The 18,962-nt window shown below is 41.6% G+C and overlaps 1 protein-coding gene across 1 annotated transcript in view; it reads right to left on the reverse strand.

The window, feature by feature from the left end:
• The window catches only part of LOC137425314 (membralin), a 42,253-nt gene that overhangs the window by 4,993 nt on the left and 18,298 nt on the right, over nt 1-18,962 (reverse strand). Inside the window, exons 5-9 of the mRNA XM_068113613.2 lie at nt 14,606-14,704; nt 7,554-7,676; nt 7,165-7,265; nt 6,992-7,049; nt 6,334-6,417 (exon numbers count right to left, since the gene is read on the reverse strand). Of these exons, the coding sequence (XP_067969714.2) occupies nt 6,334-6,417; nt 6,992-7,049; nt 7,165-7,265; nt 7,554-7,676; nt 14,606-14,704 (465 nt within the window). The remainder of the gene's footprint in view (nt 1-6,333; nt 6,418-6,991; nt 7,050-7,164; nt 7,266-7,553; nt 7,677-14,605; nt 14,705-18,962) is intronic.

Raw genomic sequence — 18,962 nt, forward strand, 5'->3', positions numbered from 1 at the left:
AGAATTATGAAGCTTGAGGATGTCAAAACATTATGCTTTCCAGTTATTCCTGCAGAGACAAGGCCTGCTTTCCTACCTGCAAATCTAAATGCTACCAGTCAGATTATTTTCAGTCCACCTAATGTAACTTCGTTTTTACATTGTTAAATGTTGTTTTTGTATTCATTGCAATCCTTGAATGTCCTGTACATCCTTGTACATCTGCTTCTGTTGCTTGCTTTGGTTACTCATTCACCCTTACATGCTCGACTAACAACAGTTCTTGCTTCCAGCCGACAATCCTGCTCTCTACCATCCGTCAACACTCGTAAACTAAGGGTTATAAAAGAAAAAGCAATTGTAAATGTCCTTTGTATTCATTGTTGTAATCTTATTGAAGTCCCTTAGTTTTTGCACACTGTAATCAGTTGTGTTAATTGTTCATGTTTCACATGTTCTAGTTATCACCATCTCCACCTCGTTATCCACTCCCTGCTCACTTGCATCTCAACCTACACCCTCTACTAAATAAATACATTTTTATTAAAGCCCCACCTGCCACTTTTCCTGATTTACGATTCTCATTTGTGCCCAACACTTTTCCATCACATCTGCTTTTTGTCCCCCGTCGCACCGCGGAGCGAAAGGGGAACTATGGTTTTCCCCTCCGCCCGTGCGTGCGTGCGTAAGCGAATGACCGAATTCTAATTTGGTGTGTGGGTGCAACCCACGTCAAAATCCAAGATGTCCGCCAGCATATATGTCTGAACCTTGTGAGCGGAATATCTTGAAAAACAAGCGTTATGACGAGGTCCCCCGTCGGTGAAGTGATGTGAGTTGACAAAGTGGAAGACACAAGGCGTCAAAATCTTGGATTTTGACGTGGCGACCCAATTTTCAATAGCGTTCTTCCTTATGCGTAGATACACCCACACACCAGATAATAAGTTAGTAGTTCGTTTATATTTCAAGATATTTCGCTCACAATGTTCAGACATATATATGATGGCGGCCATCTTGGATTTTGACGTGGCGACCCAATTTTCAATAGCGTTCTTCCTTATGCGTAGATACACCCACACACCAGATAATAAGTTAGTAGTTCGTTTATATTTCAAGATATTTCGCTCACAATGTTCAGACATATATATGATGGCGGCCATCTTGGATTTTGACGTGGCGACCCAATTTTCAATAGCGTTCTTCCTTATGCGTAGATACACCCACACACCAGATTAGAAGTTAGTAGTTCGTTTATTTTTCAAGATAGTTCGCTCACAAAGTTCAGACATATACAGCCATGTGAAAAAGTAAGTACACCCCATGTAAAGTTTTGACTTTTTCCACATATTTCAACATTAAGCTATTTGATCTTCATTTCAACAATATTGATAGATAAAGGTGATATAATATAACAAATATCATGAAACATTTACATTTTGTAGTCGATTGTATAATTTAAATAAACATAAATGCAAATTTTGCATGTGGAAAAAGTAAGTACACCCCTACATTTATCACTACTTCAAATACCAAAAATTAGGATCAGGTGCACCAGCTCAAGTGCAAATGATTAGAACATCGTTAGAGAGGATCTTGGAGGAACTTGTCTTATTTAAACCTCAGACATTTAGTTTGGTTTGCTCTTTGTTGTTGAAGTGTGCGGCGTCACCGTGCCAAGACCAAAAGAGCTCTCTGAAGCCTTCAGAAAGGTTATAGATGCCTTTGAGTCTGGGAAGGGAGTTAAAAAGATCTCCAAACAATTTGAAATCAATCATTCGACTGTCCGGAAGATCATCTACAAGTGGAGAAGTTTCCAAACAACTGCCAACTTGTTCAGGCCAGGCCGCCCCAGCAAGTTCAGCCCGAGAGCAGACCGCAAGATTCTGAAAGAAGTCTCGAAGAACCCCAGAATGTCATCACGCGACCTACAGGTAGCTCTTGCCACTGTTGATGTCAAAGTGCACGAGTCTACCATTAGAAAGAGGCTGCACAAATTTGATCTACATGGGAGGTGTGCCAGGAGGAAACCTTTGTTGTCCAGAAAGAACATCAGGGCAAGACTAAAGTTTGCCAATGAACACCTCGGCAAAGACCAGCACTTCTGGAACAATGTGCTCTGGACAGATGAGTCAAAGGTAGAGCTATTTGGCCACAGTACCAGAAGACATGTTTGGTGAAAACCAAAGACAGCATTTGACCACAAGAACCTGATACCAACTGTAAAGCATGGTGGTGGAAATATTATGGTTTGGGGCAGCTTTGCTGCATCAGGGCCTGGGCAGCTCACCATCATAGAATCCACTATGAATTCTTCATTGTACCAGAGGGTGCTTGAGGATAATGAGAGTCCATCTGTCAGAAAGTTGAAGCTCAACCGAAGGTGGACCTTGCAACATGACAATGACCCTAAACATACCAGTAAATCCACCAAGGAATGGCTGAAAAGAAAGAAATGGAGGGTTCTGGAATGGCCAAGTCAAAGCCTGGATCTAAATCCCATCGAGATGTTGTGGGGGGATTTGAAACGAGCTGTGCATGCAATTGTGCATGCTGTGCAACAATTTTTTGTTGAATAAATTATTGCAAAGTCAATTTGTCATTGTTTTTTGTTCAATTAGATCACCTTTACCTATTTAAAAAAAAAAAAAAAAACACCTTTAGAGGCCATTTTTCCCCACAAAGCGGGGGTTGGCCTTTTTCGGGCACCGTGGTTGTTGTTGTTTTTGTTGGTCCCCTTTTCGAAGCAATGTTTTACGGCCGGATGCCCTTCCTGCCGCCAACCCTTTTTGTCGCCTTTTACGACAAACATGGAATTACCAGTGAACTAGTACTCAATTTGCCGACCTCGGAAGGATGACAGGCCCCCCTGGCGTTAATTCAGCGATCGACCGGGATTCGAACCCAGGATCCTAGGATCCTAAGCTGGCACTCTAGCCCAACACCAGCCTAGACCTTTACCTATAGATACTGTTTAAATGAAGATCAAATGTTGATATGTCCACATATGTTAAAAAGATTTTTTTTTAAATTAATGGGGTGTACTTACTTTTTCCACAGGCGAAATTTGCATTTATGTTTATTTAAATTATACAATGGACTACAACATGTAAATGTTTCATGATATTTGTTATATTATATCACCTTTATCTGTGAATATTGTTGAAATGAAGATCAAATAGCTGTATGTTGAAATAGGTTGAAAAAGTCAAAACTTTACATGGGGTGTACTTACTTTTTCACGTAACCGTATATGGTGGTGGCCATCTTGGATTTTGACGTGGCGACCCAATTTTCAATAGTGTTCTTCCTTATGCCCAGATACACCCACACACCAGATTAGAAGTTGGTACTTCGCTTATTTTTCAAGATATTCCGCTCACAAGGTTCAGACATACATGGCGGTGGCCATCTTGGATTTTGAAGTGGCGACCCAATTTTCAGTAGCGTTCTTCCTTATGCGTAGATACACCCACACGCCAGATTAGAAGTTCGTAGTTCGTTTATTTTTCAAGATATTCCGCTCACAAGGTTCAGACATACATGGCGGCGGCCATCTTGGATTTTGACGTGGTGACCCAATTTTCAATAGCGTTCTTCCTTATGCCGAGATACACCCACACACCAGATTAGAAGTTGGTACTTCGCTTATTTTTCAAGATATTCAGCTCACAAGGTTCAGACATACATGGTGGCGGCCATCTTGGATTTTGACGTGGGTTGCACCCACACACCAAATTAGAATTCGGTCCTTCGCTTACGCACGCACGTACGTACGCACGCACGGACGGACGGACGGACGGGAAAACCAAAGTCCCCCTTTCGCTCCGCGGTGCGACGGGGACAATAAGCGAAGTACCAACTTCTAATCTGGAATGTGGGTGTATCTTGGCATAAGGAAGAACGCTATTGAAAATTGGGTCGCCACGTCAAAATCCAAGATGGCCACCACCATATATATATATATATATATATATATATATATATATATATCTGAACCTTGTGAGCGAAATATCTTGAAAAATAAACGAACTACTAACTTCTAATCTGGTGTGTGGGTGTATCTCCACATAAGGAAGAACGCTATTGAAAATTGGGTCGCCACATCAAAATCCAAGATGGCCGCCTTGCGTCTTCCTCTTTGTCAACTCATCACTTGACCGACAGGGGACCTAGGTGTAACGCTTGTTAACCTCTTCCTTCTCCCGCCAAACTATTCATTTAATCATTGTAAGTGTCCGTTGCTATCATATTGCACCATTATTCCCTTACATATTTATATAATTGTGTTACGTTCTCCATAGTGCGGTTCTTTCATCCCCATCTCCATTTAAGCCACCTTCCTCTCACTAATTACTATCTCTCATCCCCTACTAATTATTATTTTTTAAACCTTTCTCTACCCCCAAAACACAACTTCAAGCTTTAATTTCTTCTTTCATTCCTCATGTGTGCATGCTTATCTGTATATTAAGGAATGTCCATCTTTTTCCTGTAAATCTACCACTCCATAAGGATCTCTGGAGCTTCAGGTCTCATTGTCTTGGGCAGATCATATCTCCAATCTGGCCGCTAAAGCTGGCCTGGCAGCACATTGGAATTCTCTGCAGAGCTAAGTCCATTCTGAGTCATGCAGAGGTCGTCCCAATGTACAAGGTCTTCATCCAAAGCACCATGGAGCACCCCTCTCCCCACCCCCTCCACTTTTGCCTGGTGCAACTGCTCCCCATCTTGCTCTCCTGGAGCCATAAATTACCAGGAATTGCTATCTTCTGGCAGGAGACAAAGTCTCAGCATCTGCTTCACTCGACAGGAGTTGGTGGAGACGGTGTTCTAACACACCACTTCTGGCCTCATTCCACCCACCTTTTATTCCCTCTGCCCACACAAGTTTTTCAGGTCAAAAGTATTCTTTCAGGAAACCATATCTGGTGTCCCTTCCCAAGTCCAAGCTGGATGCTCACCTCCATTCCTTCATCTCACTATTCTCTCGTGTGTGTGGAACCAACTCTGTTGCCTGTGTGCTCTTCCCTCCAATCTTTCGAGAGTGCTTGCATCATCACCTCGTGCTTTTCCCATACCCACACCTGATCACCGATACTCCCACTGACCTGACCCCCCCCCTCCCCCCACCCCATTAGCTCTTCTTAACGCAAAGCAAAATTCACAAAGCAATGAATTGTTCACCCACTAATAGAACTTGGTTTAAACTGTCATGGGACACTTCTTCTTCTCCTCCATTCTCTTCCTCCATCTTCCTCTCCATATTCCAATCCTGCCACTGAACGACTCGTTAGCGATGTCCATCCGTTTTTGTCTGCCTGTTCCACCTCTGTCTTCTGTCAATCTGTAAAAGTGTTGCTCTGTTGTTTAGCAACTCCATGAGCCTATGCTTCTAGATTTTTAAAATACAAAGCAGATCAAGGACTTCAATGAGTATGGTTTATAAAATGATAAGAACAAAACAGAAATGGTCAATTTATGAGCACAAGTGGGGCATTCAAAATGTTCTTGGCACAAGATGGTCACAGTAGTCCAAGAGGTGGCAACGTTTTTGATATTACAATCGAGATATTACAAAACCCTGGTGTTGGGCTAAACCCTGGTGTTGGGCTAGCGGCTAGGGTGCCGGCTTAGGATTCTAGGATCCTGGGTTCGAATCCCGGTCGATCGCTGAATTAACGCTAGGGGGGTTGACTCAGCCTGTCATCCTTCCGAGGTCGGCTAATTGAGTACCAGTTCACTGGTAATTCCCTGTTTGTCGTTAAAGGCGGCAAAAAGGGTTGGCGTCAGGAAGGGCATCCGGCCGTAAAACATTGCTTCAAAAAGGGGACCGAAAAAACAACAACAACCACGGTTCCCGAAAAAGGCCAACCCCCGCTTTGCGGGGAAAAATGGCCTCTAAAGGTGGTTATTTTTTATTTTATAATCGAGAGTATATGTAACTTGGCAAGAAAAACATTTCATGACAAATTATGTTTACTTATGGATTGCAACGTGAATTTTTTTTGATGTTTGACTATTCTGCACATCTCATTCCAAAAACATTTTGTATGCTCCTCGTATACAAATCAGGAGAGATGTCGAGAAGGAATTAAATTAAAGAAATCGGGTTAGAGAGGTGGTTGATGGGATGCCAGAACGAGGAACAGGTAAAATACGGGGTGAAATGGATTCAGGAAATAATTGGGTACATGATGAGATGCAAGGACTGCGGTGGGGACACAGTGGAGCAAGAAGTCTAGGCGTGGCAGAAGAGCAAGGAAGAAGAGAAATGGCCCTGTGGATGACAGAAAAGAAAGTTGTGGAAAATGGGGATAAAACTAAAAAAATTGAGCAGATGACAACCCTTACCAACAAGAGCCAGGATAACAGTGAGCAAAGGAGCTGCTGGGAAGGCAAGGGTGAGGTTCATCTCCAGCATTTGCAGCAGGTCAACTGGAGGGGCCGTTGACAAAAAAAGAAGAAAGGATCTCAGATGCAAAACCTGTCCTGACCAGTTTGGTACTCAAACTAAACTTGACGAAAACAATTGCTAAAAAAAACAAAAAAACGTATATTTTATTCATTAGTGCTCTCCATATTCTCATAATAGAGGTTTGTTGACAATTTTATGACAAAAGCTTAAATGGTACATATAGTATGGCCTGGATACACACACTGAAGCTCAAATAGTAAATAAATTAACACGGAAGTTATTGAAAATTTTTGCTATCTCAAGCAGCGCAGCAGTGGCCGAGCCAATAAGGCCTATTTCTACTCACTGTGACATCGTCCTTTGACATTTTGACCCAATTATTAATTAGTCTTCTCCAATATTCTCAACTTGAATAAAATATTGTCAACAACTTGTTGACAAAAGCTGAAATAGTAAAAAAAGTTATGGCCCGGCCAGACACACAGACATACAAACACACACAGAAACGCTGCTCAAGAGGGATGGGCCAATAAAGGAAAAGAACAAGGGAAACAAAAAAGGGTTAAACCAGTCAGTAGAAGATGAAAAACTCACCAATAAAAACAAAGATCTGGTGGTGAGAATACCTCAGCAGCATGGAAACAGACAGCGTCTGTGGGAACAAGATTTCTTTAACCCGGAAACATTTGCAGCCACAGTGATAAGTACAAGGTGGTTGTTTGGTGCCAAGGTGCTATATGTTTGAAGATGAGTGGAAAGAAACTTACAAACACCAACATGATACCAGCTGCTGCAATATAGGAGAACCGAGACATCCAGGTTGAGACAAAGCGGTAATGTTCACCAGTCACTACATTCCTGAGATAACCTGATCAAACACAGGTGTTTTGGTCAATACGAGAGTCCACAATAGATGCAGTTTCAAAAGATATATTCAAAACACCTTGAACTCGAAAGGAATAAGTACAGTACTCAAAAGTTTAGAAGTGATAAACTTATTGATGCAAAAATATTTATTTTTAAACGGGCCACATCTCGTCTAGTGAGATTTACCGCCCTGTCATTTTCTCAAGATCAATGCATTCACTCCAGATGACAAATGACGTTTTACTTACATTTGCAATCAAAAGATACACTGAATGTCATTTCCTCTCACCCTTGCTCTCCTGCCCTTCAGCCAGGGCTTTGACACTCGCCATAAGGACATCGTCATATCCAAGGAACGAGTCGAGGAGAACACGGCTCAATGAATCGCCAAAGCAACTTTCTCTCAAGGGGTCTTGAGTGCAAGAGGAACAGAATGACAGAAATAAATAAATAAATAAACAAATTCATATGGATTGACAGAACAAGCAGAAATTCCTCAAATAATTCCACAAACTTTAAAATTATACGTAAAATTTGGGGTTGGCAGGATGGCTGAAACCTACTGGAAACCTATGCACACTTGCCTCAGCTATCTAGCCTGGGCTTGAATCTCGGCACAGCTATAAACTGTCATCCTGGTGTTTCACAGGCAGGGCGAGGCACCAGTGTGTGTGTCTGTTCCTCGGATGGATGTTAAACTGGACGTCCCGTCTGCTGGCATTAGATGGTGGACGTTAAAGATTCCACGGCGTCCTTTGTGAAGAGTAGGCAAGTGATTGCCACATCGGCGGATTTAAGAGGGGGGAGGATTCTGGGGGTTTGGACCACCCCTTTGGGGGGTTGGAGGAGAAGTGTGTACACATAAATCTGTACACGAAGGAAAGCAAGCTTGTGTGGAAGAATTCTCAGGCACTATTAATATTCTTGGGAAAAATCAAAAAGGCCCCTTTATATATGGTATGTGGCAAAGTATAGAAAAGAAGAGGCTTTAAAAAAAAAATCTCATGTGCATGCTGGACTACCCTTGTATTCTTAGGAGGAACCAAGTAATGCTGTAGAAAAGTTCATATAAATGGACACCCTACATATATAGGTTAAAACCCATCAGTACGTAAAGTTTTCTGTGTACCTTGAAAAGGAAAACAAATAAGATAATGTGTGAAATCTGATTTGTTAAAAAATAATAAAAATAAAGTAGTGTGTACTATGTACCAACCAATTGCAGACATGTTGGGTGTGATGTATTCTTTGAGACAAGCGGACAAGTGTGATGTGTGTACAAATTATAGGCAACAATTGAATTAGATGAATGAATTGTACACATGTGCAGTGCAGCCTATTGCACCAGTCCCTTTTGGACCATAATGGCACATTACATAAACTTGCAAGTGTTGACATTGCAGACATATTGGACAAGCATGATATATGTACATGATGAATAATGATGATAATTTGAGATGATGGATGAATTGCATATGTACACCTACTTCTGCAATAGAATAGAAAACTAATATGTTCGGCATTTTCATTTTTTCCAGAAAAATGAAGGTCCGTGAAGTAGACCGGGAGCCTAGGGGGGTCAGCCTAGCTGGAAAGTTAACCACTTTTCATGTATATAGCAATGGTCCATGTGCATGTACATGTAAGGAAATGGACGTCTGCCGGGCACATTCTGGTGGGTGTGGTCAGAAGGGCCATTAGAAAGGGACCCCAAAATTGAGCTACATCAGCTCTGTGAGTTAACCCAGTGAAACCTACTGGAAAATGTTCGGCGTACTCCCGGGTATCATGAATGGCCACTGTCAGACATTTTCAGTGGTGGGTTGTGCCCACCAGATGCCCCCGAATGCCCCCACCCCCAAAATTTAGCTAGATCAGCTTGTGAGTGTACATAAACATCCCTTTGAATCCATCAGGTATGTGCATGTTACCAGAATAGCACCGAGGCCTAATCACAAAATGCATAGAATTCACCTAACCCTCACCCTCCTGCTGATGCTGTCAATCCATCATATGGAGGGCCACTTGTCCATTAATTATGCCTACCTTATCCACTGATATAGACATGTCAATGAACCTTATGCAGCCAAGGTTACTCACACAATATACTACAAGTGGAGCCTAAATGCTTAGGTGTACGGTCATTAATCTTTAAGCTAAACAATGTGAATTTATACTCTTTTCTTGATTGAAGGAAATGAAGGCATTTATTTTTCGTGTCTGACTGGACCATTATGATAATTCTTGTACATGTGACTGAACAATTTCCCTCAAGGTAAGAAAAGGCCCATACCACGAAAAATGTCAATTTTGATTGCTCTCAATTAATATTTAATATTACTGTAGTCATTTCTTTTTATAATGGGTGTTAGCAAAAGTGTGACTCTGGGGATTTTTTTTAATACAATGCATTATTCTATTCTTGCAGCTTTGGATTATCGACGTCAGCCAGGAGGATGACTTCAGAAGAGCAAGGTTCGGAAGAATCACCCAGGAGGATGGATCCAGAAGAAACATGTGTGACTTCAGAAGAGCAATGTTTGGGAGAGTCAGCCCAAGGATCAAATCGTTCATCCACTATTGTCAATCAAGAGGTAAGTGCAATGAAACTTAATTTGCACATTCTAAAGCACTGAGAAGATACCACTCACCAAGCCACCAGAGAAATCTCCTCTCAAAATGTCTACTGAGTTAGCATAATTTTCTAACTTCAAGGACAGAGGTGAAATTCGGAATTCCCATAACCAAATGTCAAACGTCATTATGCCTCCGCCACAAAGTTATGTTTTCGGGTTGTCCGTCTGTCCGAGTCTCGTTATCGCGATGTAATAAGAACCGTTGGACGGATTTTCGTCAAAGTTTTTACATGTATGCACTTGGAAGAAGAGGCAAAATGATTATATTTGGGGTTATTAGATCAAAGGTTACAGGTCAATTTATTTGCACAGAATATCCATTCAAACATATGCGGTTGTCTTGCAGGCAGAGGCATATTTCTCGACTGCACGTAGTTGAATTTCTCTAGCTGACACTTAAACCCACATGTGATCATATGGTCCCTGGACCATTTAATTTTTACTCCACATTAACGGACCCTATTTTCATTCCAGAACAATGACGCTGACGGTGTTTCATTCTGCTATATCTGTCACAATTGCACAGAAGAGGACGGCAAGCTGAGAAAGTTGAGTGACAGGACATGGACAACATTAAAGAATGCTGCTGCCTTGTGTAAAAATTTGAAATCTGACAAATACTTTGAGGTCACACAACAGATTTTGGTAAGCAGTGATCACAAATCGACTGTCAGCTATCACCCTTCTTGTCAAGCATTACACAGCAGTGAAGCGTCCGAAAGAACCCCTGCCACCTGATGATGAACCCACCGCCAAAAAGGCTTCCAGCCAAACAAGATGCTGCAGTGTCCTTCCCAAGTCGGATCAGCAGGGCCTGTTGAAAAGGACTTGTATTTTCTGTGGCAAAAACATTTTTTTGGATTAAAAAAAAAAAAAAAGCCATGAGAAGAAAAATGGAAAGGATGAGTGAGCCCAGACTGAAGATAGCGACAGTTGCTGGTTGTGAGTAACTTTGCCATCGGGTAAAGTCTTCGAAAAACGAACGTATCAAGAGTCTCATTCGGAGTGGAGTTGACCTGACCGCAAAGGAAGCAGAATACCACAAATCATGCCGTGTCCAGTTCCTGAGGGAGACTGATGATCAAGATAGGCCCAATGAAGGGAACTCGTCTCAGTCCTACCACAAGACAGCATTTGCATCTCTGCTTTCATATATCCAGAATGAGGTGCTAGGAAAGCAACGATCTGTGTTAGTTAGTGATTTACTTAGCATGTACAAAGAGGAGTACACCAGTGTCGGAGGAGATGGGGCAGACGTCCAGGCCTACACAGCTCAAAATCTTACCAGGAAGGTAAAAGACCATTTCAAAGAAAAAAATCGCAATAAAACTGGCAGACCCTCAGAAAGGCAACTTCATCTATAGTTCTGCTCTTCCAGAAGAGGATGCCAAGGCTCGCCTTTATGAGGATTCTAAACGGTATGAACAGGATAACAAGTTAAGATGGGCCGCTCTCCATCTTGGATCTCTGATTATGCAGATCCCGAAGACCAAGACCCCAAATCCTGCAACAGTCTAAAATTTGAAGGAATGCACCACAGAGATACCAGCACAGCTGGACCTGTTCTTCATATGTCTTCTTGGTGGCATGACAAACTTTCAGTGGTGCACACAAGGTTACAGTCGACCGAAAAGTAACTGCAATGGCATCGGATGCCATTTACAACGGCACTCATGGTACCGTATAACCATGAAAACACACGGCCATGGGTCTCGGGCTTGCATCCCTCACAGGATCAAAACTAGCCATGCAGATTCTGAACAGAACAGGACACTGTATAAGCTACAGTAAGACCAAGGCTCTCGAGACTGAATTCGCCTATTCAGTTGAGGGTGACGAACGTGACGCTCCAGATGGGATTCGCCTTGAGCCAAACTTAGCAACGGCCTGTGTGTGGGATAATAGATAACGTCAGCGTCTTTACAATACCCACGACAAATGACGTGTTACACCTCACAAATCCCTGCTTTTCCCATGACTTGAAAAAAAAAACATCTGATTTTCAAAAGTTATGTTGCTGTTATTCCATAGTATTTTATTCTCATCAGGTTAACTCACAAGCTGATCTAGCTATATTTTGGAGGTGGGGGCATTTGGGGGCATCTGGCGGGCACAACCCACCACTGAAAATGTCTGGCAGTGGCCATTCATGATATCTGGGACTACGCCGAACATTTTCCAGTAGGTTTCACGGGTTAACTCAAGAGGTGATCTTGCTCAATTTTGGAGTACCGGTTATGCAAGTCTGGCAGGCACACCCCACCACTGAAAATGTCTGGCAGTGGTCATTCATGATACCCGGGACTACGCCGAACATTTTCCAGTTGGTTTCATCAGGTTAACTCGCAGAGCTGATGTAGCTCAATTTTGGGGTTCCTTTCTTATGGCCCTTCTGACCACATCCACCAGAATGTGCCCGGCAGACGTCCATTTCCTTACATGGACATGCACATGGACCATTGCTAAATACATGAAAAATAGTTAACTTTCCAGATAGGCTGACCCCCCTGGGCTCCCAGTCTAAAGAGGTCCCTTTGAAACCAAGAAAATGTAACTGCATTGAAAATACATTTACTTCTTCATGTAGCTGTATGAATCAAATTGGCACCCCTTTATATGAACTTTTCTAGAGCATTACTTGGTTCCTCCTAAGAACACAAGGGTAGTCCAGCATGCACATGAGATTTTTTTTTTGAATGTCCCTTCTTTTCTATTCTTTGCCACATGGAACATATCCTTATATAAAGGGGCCTTTTCTATGCCCCTGGAATTTTCCCCAAGAATGTCCCTTCTTTTATATACTTTCCCACATGGCACATACTATGTAAAGGGGCCTTTTCTATGCCCCTGGCATTTTCCCCAAGAATGTCCCTTCTTGTATATACTTTGCCACATGGCACATACTATGTAAAGGGGCCTTTTCTATGCCCCTGGAATTTTTCACAAAATACATTTTAAATACGAACTAAACGCATTTGTTCATCGAACAAGACTTTATTGAAGATGATATAAAAGATTTGAAAAAGTAAGGGGAAAAAATATACATTCAACCCAGACGGGATTCAAACTCACAATCCCCAGCTTGAGAGTCTGATGCCAGCATGTTGGAATTTAAAAAAAATGTTTTAAAGTGGTATAAAGTGTGCATATATGTATATTTATTTTGATTTTGTGTGGTACCGCTTACATGCAAGCATCAAAAACATCATTCAGAGTATTTGTTGAGTGACTGGTGTCCATTTAAATTGACAAAGCTACAGGTTCCAACTCAATCATGTCAAAATTAAAAATAACTAGAAAGGCACTCTTCGACGTCGACTGATATGCCTCCGCCCACATTATTACATTATAATACTTGTATCAAGTTTGATTTAAATCCATTCAGCTGTGCCTAAGTTAGCACATTTTTACCTGACATGACCTCTGACCTATTGACCCCCAAATTTTATCAGTTCATGTTTACATCATTATACATACCTGCACCAAGTTTTAATTTAAATACCTTCAGCTGTTCACAAGTTCACATTTTTACCTGACATGACTTCTGACCTTTGACCTCAGGACCCCCAAAATCTAATCAGTTAATCTTTACATCATTATACTTACCTGTACCAAGTTTGAATTAGATTACTTCAGCCGTTCACAAGTTATAGACCTTTTACAGATTTGACCTTTGACCCCAACATCCAACCACTTAATCTTTACAATATTATACAAAACTGTACCAAGTTTGAATTGGATCACTTAAGCCATTCTCAAGTTATAGACCTATTACAAATTTGAACGTTGACCCCAAAATCTAATCACTTAATCTTTGCCTCATTCAACATAAGTGTACCAAATTTTGTCAGAATCCCATCACTGGTTCACAAGTTATCACGATAAGTGTTTACCTAACATGACATTTGACATTTGCCCTTTGACCTCGTGACCCCAAAATCGAATCAGTTCATCTTTACCTCACTACACATACCTGTGCCAAGTTTGACTATGATCCCTTTAGCCGTTCTCAAGTTATCGCGGTAACGAAAACCTATTACGGACGGACGGACAGACAGACGGATAAACTGAAAACATAATGCCTCCGGCGACTTTGTCGGCCAAAGAAATGTATTTTACAATTGAAATTAATGATTTGTGTTCTCTTCCCAACATGTTGTCAATGTGGTCAGAAGATGCTCCGTCTGTCTGTCCGATAGTATTTAAAATCCTAAAGCTTTGTGCTCGCAGCATCTGGGCGAGTATGTACCCATTCCTCTGATTTCTGGACCCCACCCCTTTGAATGAATTCCTGGATCTGCCCCATGATCTGCCCCACATCCTAGCAAACTTCCAAATTCCTACCCTAATCGACAGGGGCCACTGCATCAGTGGCACAGCCACACTCCCAGCAATGATGCATCCAGCAAGCACCAGCTGAATACAAAATGAATGAATGAATGATATGTAAAATATTTATTTTAGAATTAATTAACCGTGTGAAAGAAATGCAAAATGTTTAGAATATCAACTTTTAATATTCTACAATGCACATTCAATACTTGTTGACCAATGATGATGCTAAATGAATGGAAATTTACGAAAGAACAAAAGGATGATGCAACAAAAGCAAATAGTCAGCGATTTGTTTTCCCCTCCCAACATGATGATTATATTTTTGGGCAGAATATCAAATACAAATGTTGCATATACATGGAGATCTTACCAAGAGTAACGACCATAACGGGAATCTTGAGATGATGACGAGTAGCATGGGAAAGCCGAAGAAATCCATACTCCAGAGAAAATTCTAACACACAGGCCTCTGGGAAGAATCAAAACGCAAAGAAGAAAATATCAACATGCAAACAAATATTATATATATATATATATATATATATATATATATATATATATATATACAGACACAAGCTGCTATTTAAAGTCATTGAAAGACATTAAAAAAAAGAGGGAAGGGAAAGCGAAAGGTACATAATGATAATAATAATAAAAAAGATTATGTTGCCACTGAATGCAGGAGTGTATGTAAGGGATTTCATTATAATCCCTATCCTGATGGTGGCAGCAGCGTCACACTGTGACCCATTTCCAGTCCGGCACCTGGTTCTCTGGCTCTACGAAACTGTTGACAAAATCCAATGCTTTGGCCTTGGCAAAACATTCCTTCAGTATGAGGCTTATTCTGCCTTGTCAACTTGGGACATTGTTTTGAGTTATTTGATCTTTGAAGTATATTAAGCCGACTACGGGTTGTGGCTCACTGAGATGTTGGTGCTGGCTGTGTAAGAACCATGATGTTATAGCAAGTGGTGTTACTGGCCTAAACGCCACGTCTCCCATGCATGTATTCTTATCTATAATAAACCTCTGGTACACTGTCCGAGTTTAACAAGGTGCTTATTCCTGGGGAAAGGATTAAAACTCACGACATGTATACAATACAGTGCCTATAGAAAGTCTGCACCCCTTTTCAAAATTTTCACCTTTTGTTGCCTGGTAGCCTGGAATTAAAATGCATTCAATCACACTTTTTTCAACCTTTATTTACACATCGTAACCCACAATTTCCAGGGTGAAAAACAAATTCTACAAATTTCAGAAAATTAATGAAAAATACAAAATTAGAATATATTGGTTGGATAAGTGTCCACCCCCTTATAATAACAATTGTCCACCCCCTTATAAGTGTCCACCTCCTTATAATACAACAGGCATTTTAAGGCCATTTTCCCTGCAAGAGCGGGGGTTAGCCTTGTGGTCCCCATGACATTCTTCTCCATTTTGCCCTATTTTTTGCATCTCCCCTTGCCAGTATTTCTTCTTCGACCATCTTTACCCAAGTCTTTCTCGGTCTTCCCCGTTCTCTACTTCCTTCTACATTCATTTCCATCACTCTTCTCAACCAGTCACTTTCATCCTTCCTCAACACATGACCAAACCATCTCAAACTGTTTCTCTTCACAGCATCCATCACTGGCTCTATTCCCATCATCTTTTGTCTTCCTCTCTCTCAACGATAATCCACACATCCACCGAACCATTCGCATTTCCACCCTTTCCAGCCTTCGTTGCTGCTCTACGTTCATTACCCATGTCTCGCTCCCATAAATCATAACACTTCTCACACATGCAGCATACACCTTTCCCTTCAGCTTCAACGACACTCCCCTCCTCGTCAGCACGCCACTCAGTTCCCGAAACTTCTTCCGTGCACATCTCACTCAAGCAACCGTTGCCGAGTCTGATCCACCTTCTCCATTCAGCATGTCTCCTAGGTAACAAAATGTTTTCACACCTTCCAGCTTCACGCCGTCTCCAAGATCCAACTCAACATTTCCTCCATCTGCAGCTCCCTCTGTGCACACCTTACACTTGAATGTAGCTGTCACACTGGTTAATGACCCTCTCAAACCACTACATTTTTGATGAACCCACTCAGCGCACATTGTAGATTGAATGGAATTCACTCTGACACCCTTCCTACACACAGCACAGGGCCACTTCCCAGTTCTTTTCACCTCACCACATGCTTTACCACTTGTCATCACCTTCGTTTTTCCGATATTCACCTTCAGACCTTTTGTGTCCATACATTCCTTCCACTTGTTCATCTTCTCCTTCAGTCCATCCATACTTTCTGCAATCAACACCAGATCATCTGCATACAACAACTCCCACGGTAAACCCTCCTTTACGTTCCGAGCCAGCACCTCCATCACAGCTACAAATAGTAGTGGACTTAGTACCGACCCCTGATGCACTCCCACCTTCACCTCAAACTCACCACTGTTCCCGTCCTTCGTCCTTACAGCTGTGCGCACTCTTTTGTACATTGCCATCACTACTCTGATCGACCATTCCTCCACTCCTAACATCCTCAATGCCCATGTCACTACTTCACGTGGAACCCTATCGAATGCTTTCTCCAGATCAACAAACCCAAGAAACAACTTCTTCCTCTTCTCCATGTACTTCTCCTGCAACTGCCTCACAATAAAAAGCACGTCTGTCGTTCCTCTTCCTGGCATAAATCCTTATAATAACAATTGTAAATCAAAACTGCAAGCAGTGATGCACCGGGGACCAAGACACCCCACTCTGATTGGACAAATGCGCACTAGAGTCATTGACAATGGCAGCCCGGATCCGATTATTTAAAGGTTGAACAGAATCGATTGAAAAATGAATGAGTTGCCTTTTTAATTTTTCAATATGGCTTTCAGGTCACATGACCTATGACATCATCCTTTGGATATACATCAACGCAAGTGAAATACTACAAGTGGTCTAAGTTTCAACTCCAATCGAATAATGAAGGAGAGGTGTGTTTCAAAAGTTTTCATGAAATCCAATATGGCCATCATGTCATGTGACCTATGACATCATCCTTAGCATACACATTAAGAAAATTGGCATACTATAAGTGGTCCAAATTTCAACTCGATCAATCGAAGAATGAAGCGTTTCTAATGTTTTCATGTAATTCAATATGGCCATGTCACATGACCTACAACGTCATATTTAGGATATGTATCCAATCACGTGGCATACCATGTGGTCAAAGTTTCAACACGATTGATCGAAAAACAAAGGCATAAAAAAAAAAAAAAACCACCTTTAGAGGCCATTTTTCCCCGCAAGCGGGGGTTGGCCTTTTTCGGGGACCGTGGTTGTTGTTGTTTTTCGGTCCCCTTTTTGAAGCAATGTTTTACGGCCGGATGCCCTTCCTGACGCCAACCCTTTTTGCCGCCTTTAACGACAAACAAACGTTTGTTTAACGAACCTTTGTTTAACGAAAAACAAAGGCATAGATGCATTTTAAATATTTTCATGTAATCCAATATGGCCACCATGTCATGTGACCTATGACATCATAATTAGGATAAGCATCCAATCAAGTGACATATTATAATTGGTCAAAGTTTCAAGTTCATCTGACTAGCGGTTTGGCCTGTAGGTTGATACAAAATTCATGGAATCACAATATTAATAATAAAAAAAGCCGAGTCAGGACTTTTTAAATTGGCCTGCCGTATACTGATTAGCAAAAAAATAAAATAAAAAATAATTGGAGAAAAAGGCGTTCTTTGCCTCGAGGTGGACTATATGTATGCCAAGGTTCATCTCAATAGGTCGAAAAATGGACGAGATAGATTTTTAAGATTTTCAATAAATCCAATATGGTGGCCAGGTCACGTGACCTATGATGTCACTCACAATGAACTCACAATGTCACTTAGGATATGCATCAAGTGAAGTGGTATATCATACATGGTCAAACTTTCAAGTTCCTACGATGAACGGTTTAACCTGAAGGTCACCAGCAAATTTCATGGAATCATCTTATCTATAATTCCAGCAATCTCTGTGTGTATGTTTGTATGTTTGTATGTTTGTATGTTTGTATGTTTGTATGTACGTTTGTCTGTGACCGCTGTTTCTCGACAACTACCGGTCCGATATACTTGAAACTTGCCAGGTATATTGCTGGGGACCCGAGGATGTGCCTTTTCAAGGTTTTAAATTAATCGCAGAAGTAGTTACCGAGCTATGTCCAAAAAACGATTCAACCAATCAGAGAGCAGCGAGCTATCACGTGTGCCGAACGTGGCGAACAGACTCTGCCTCGGATGGCACATTTGAGAGCGTATTCATTTATTTCCCGTCGGCAAACTATGTTGCCGTTAAACTATGTTTTAAAACTAATTAAAACTAATTTGCGATTCATCGTAACTGCGATTTGCGACCTTCCGGACAGTGAGGACTGCACTTCCGGCAGCCAATCACAGAACGCGTTATTGCGTAGGCGTGGCCGATGTGAGAGCGAGCTGAGCCCAGCGCGTGCGCCATTACGGTACGTAATTCGATTTCTTCCGGAGAAAATAATAATTTCTCGATTTCTTATGCGCATTATTTCTCCCAATTCAGTCAGAGCGAAGGGCGGAAGCGAAGAGCGTTGTTTTTTTTGTTTACGGGCGTACGGGCGGGGTAGAGCGTCCGGGTAGCGTTTTTTTTTTTTTTTGGCAAGGAACGGGCACCCACGTACGGGCATGCCCTAGTCT

The sequence above is a fragment of the Myxine glutinosa genome, chromosome 4 (genome assembly GCF_964187855.1).
Source record: "Myxine glutinosa chromosome 4, kmMyxGlut1.1, whole genome shotgun sequence".
Classification (NCBI taxonomy): Eukaryota; Metazoa; Chordata; class Myxini; order Myxiniformes; family Myxinidae; genus Myxine; species Myxine glutinosa.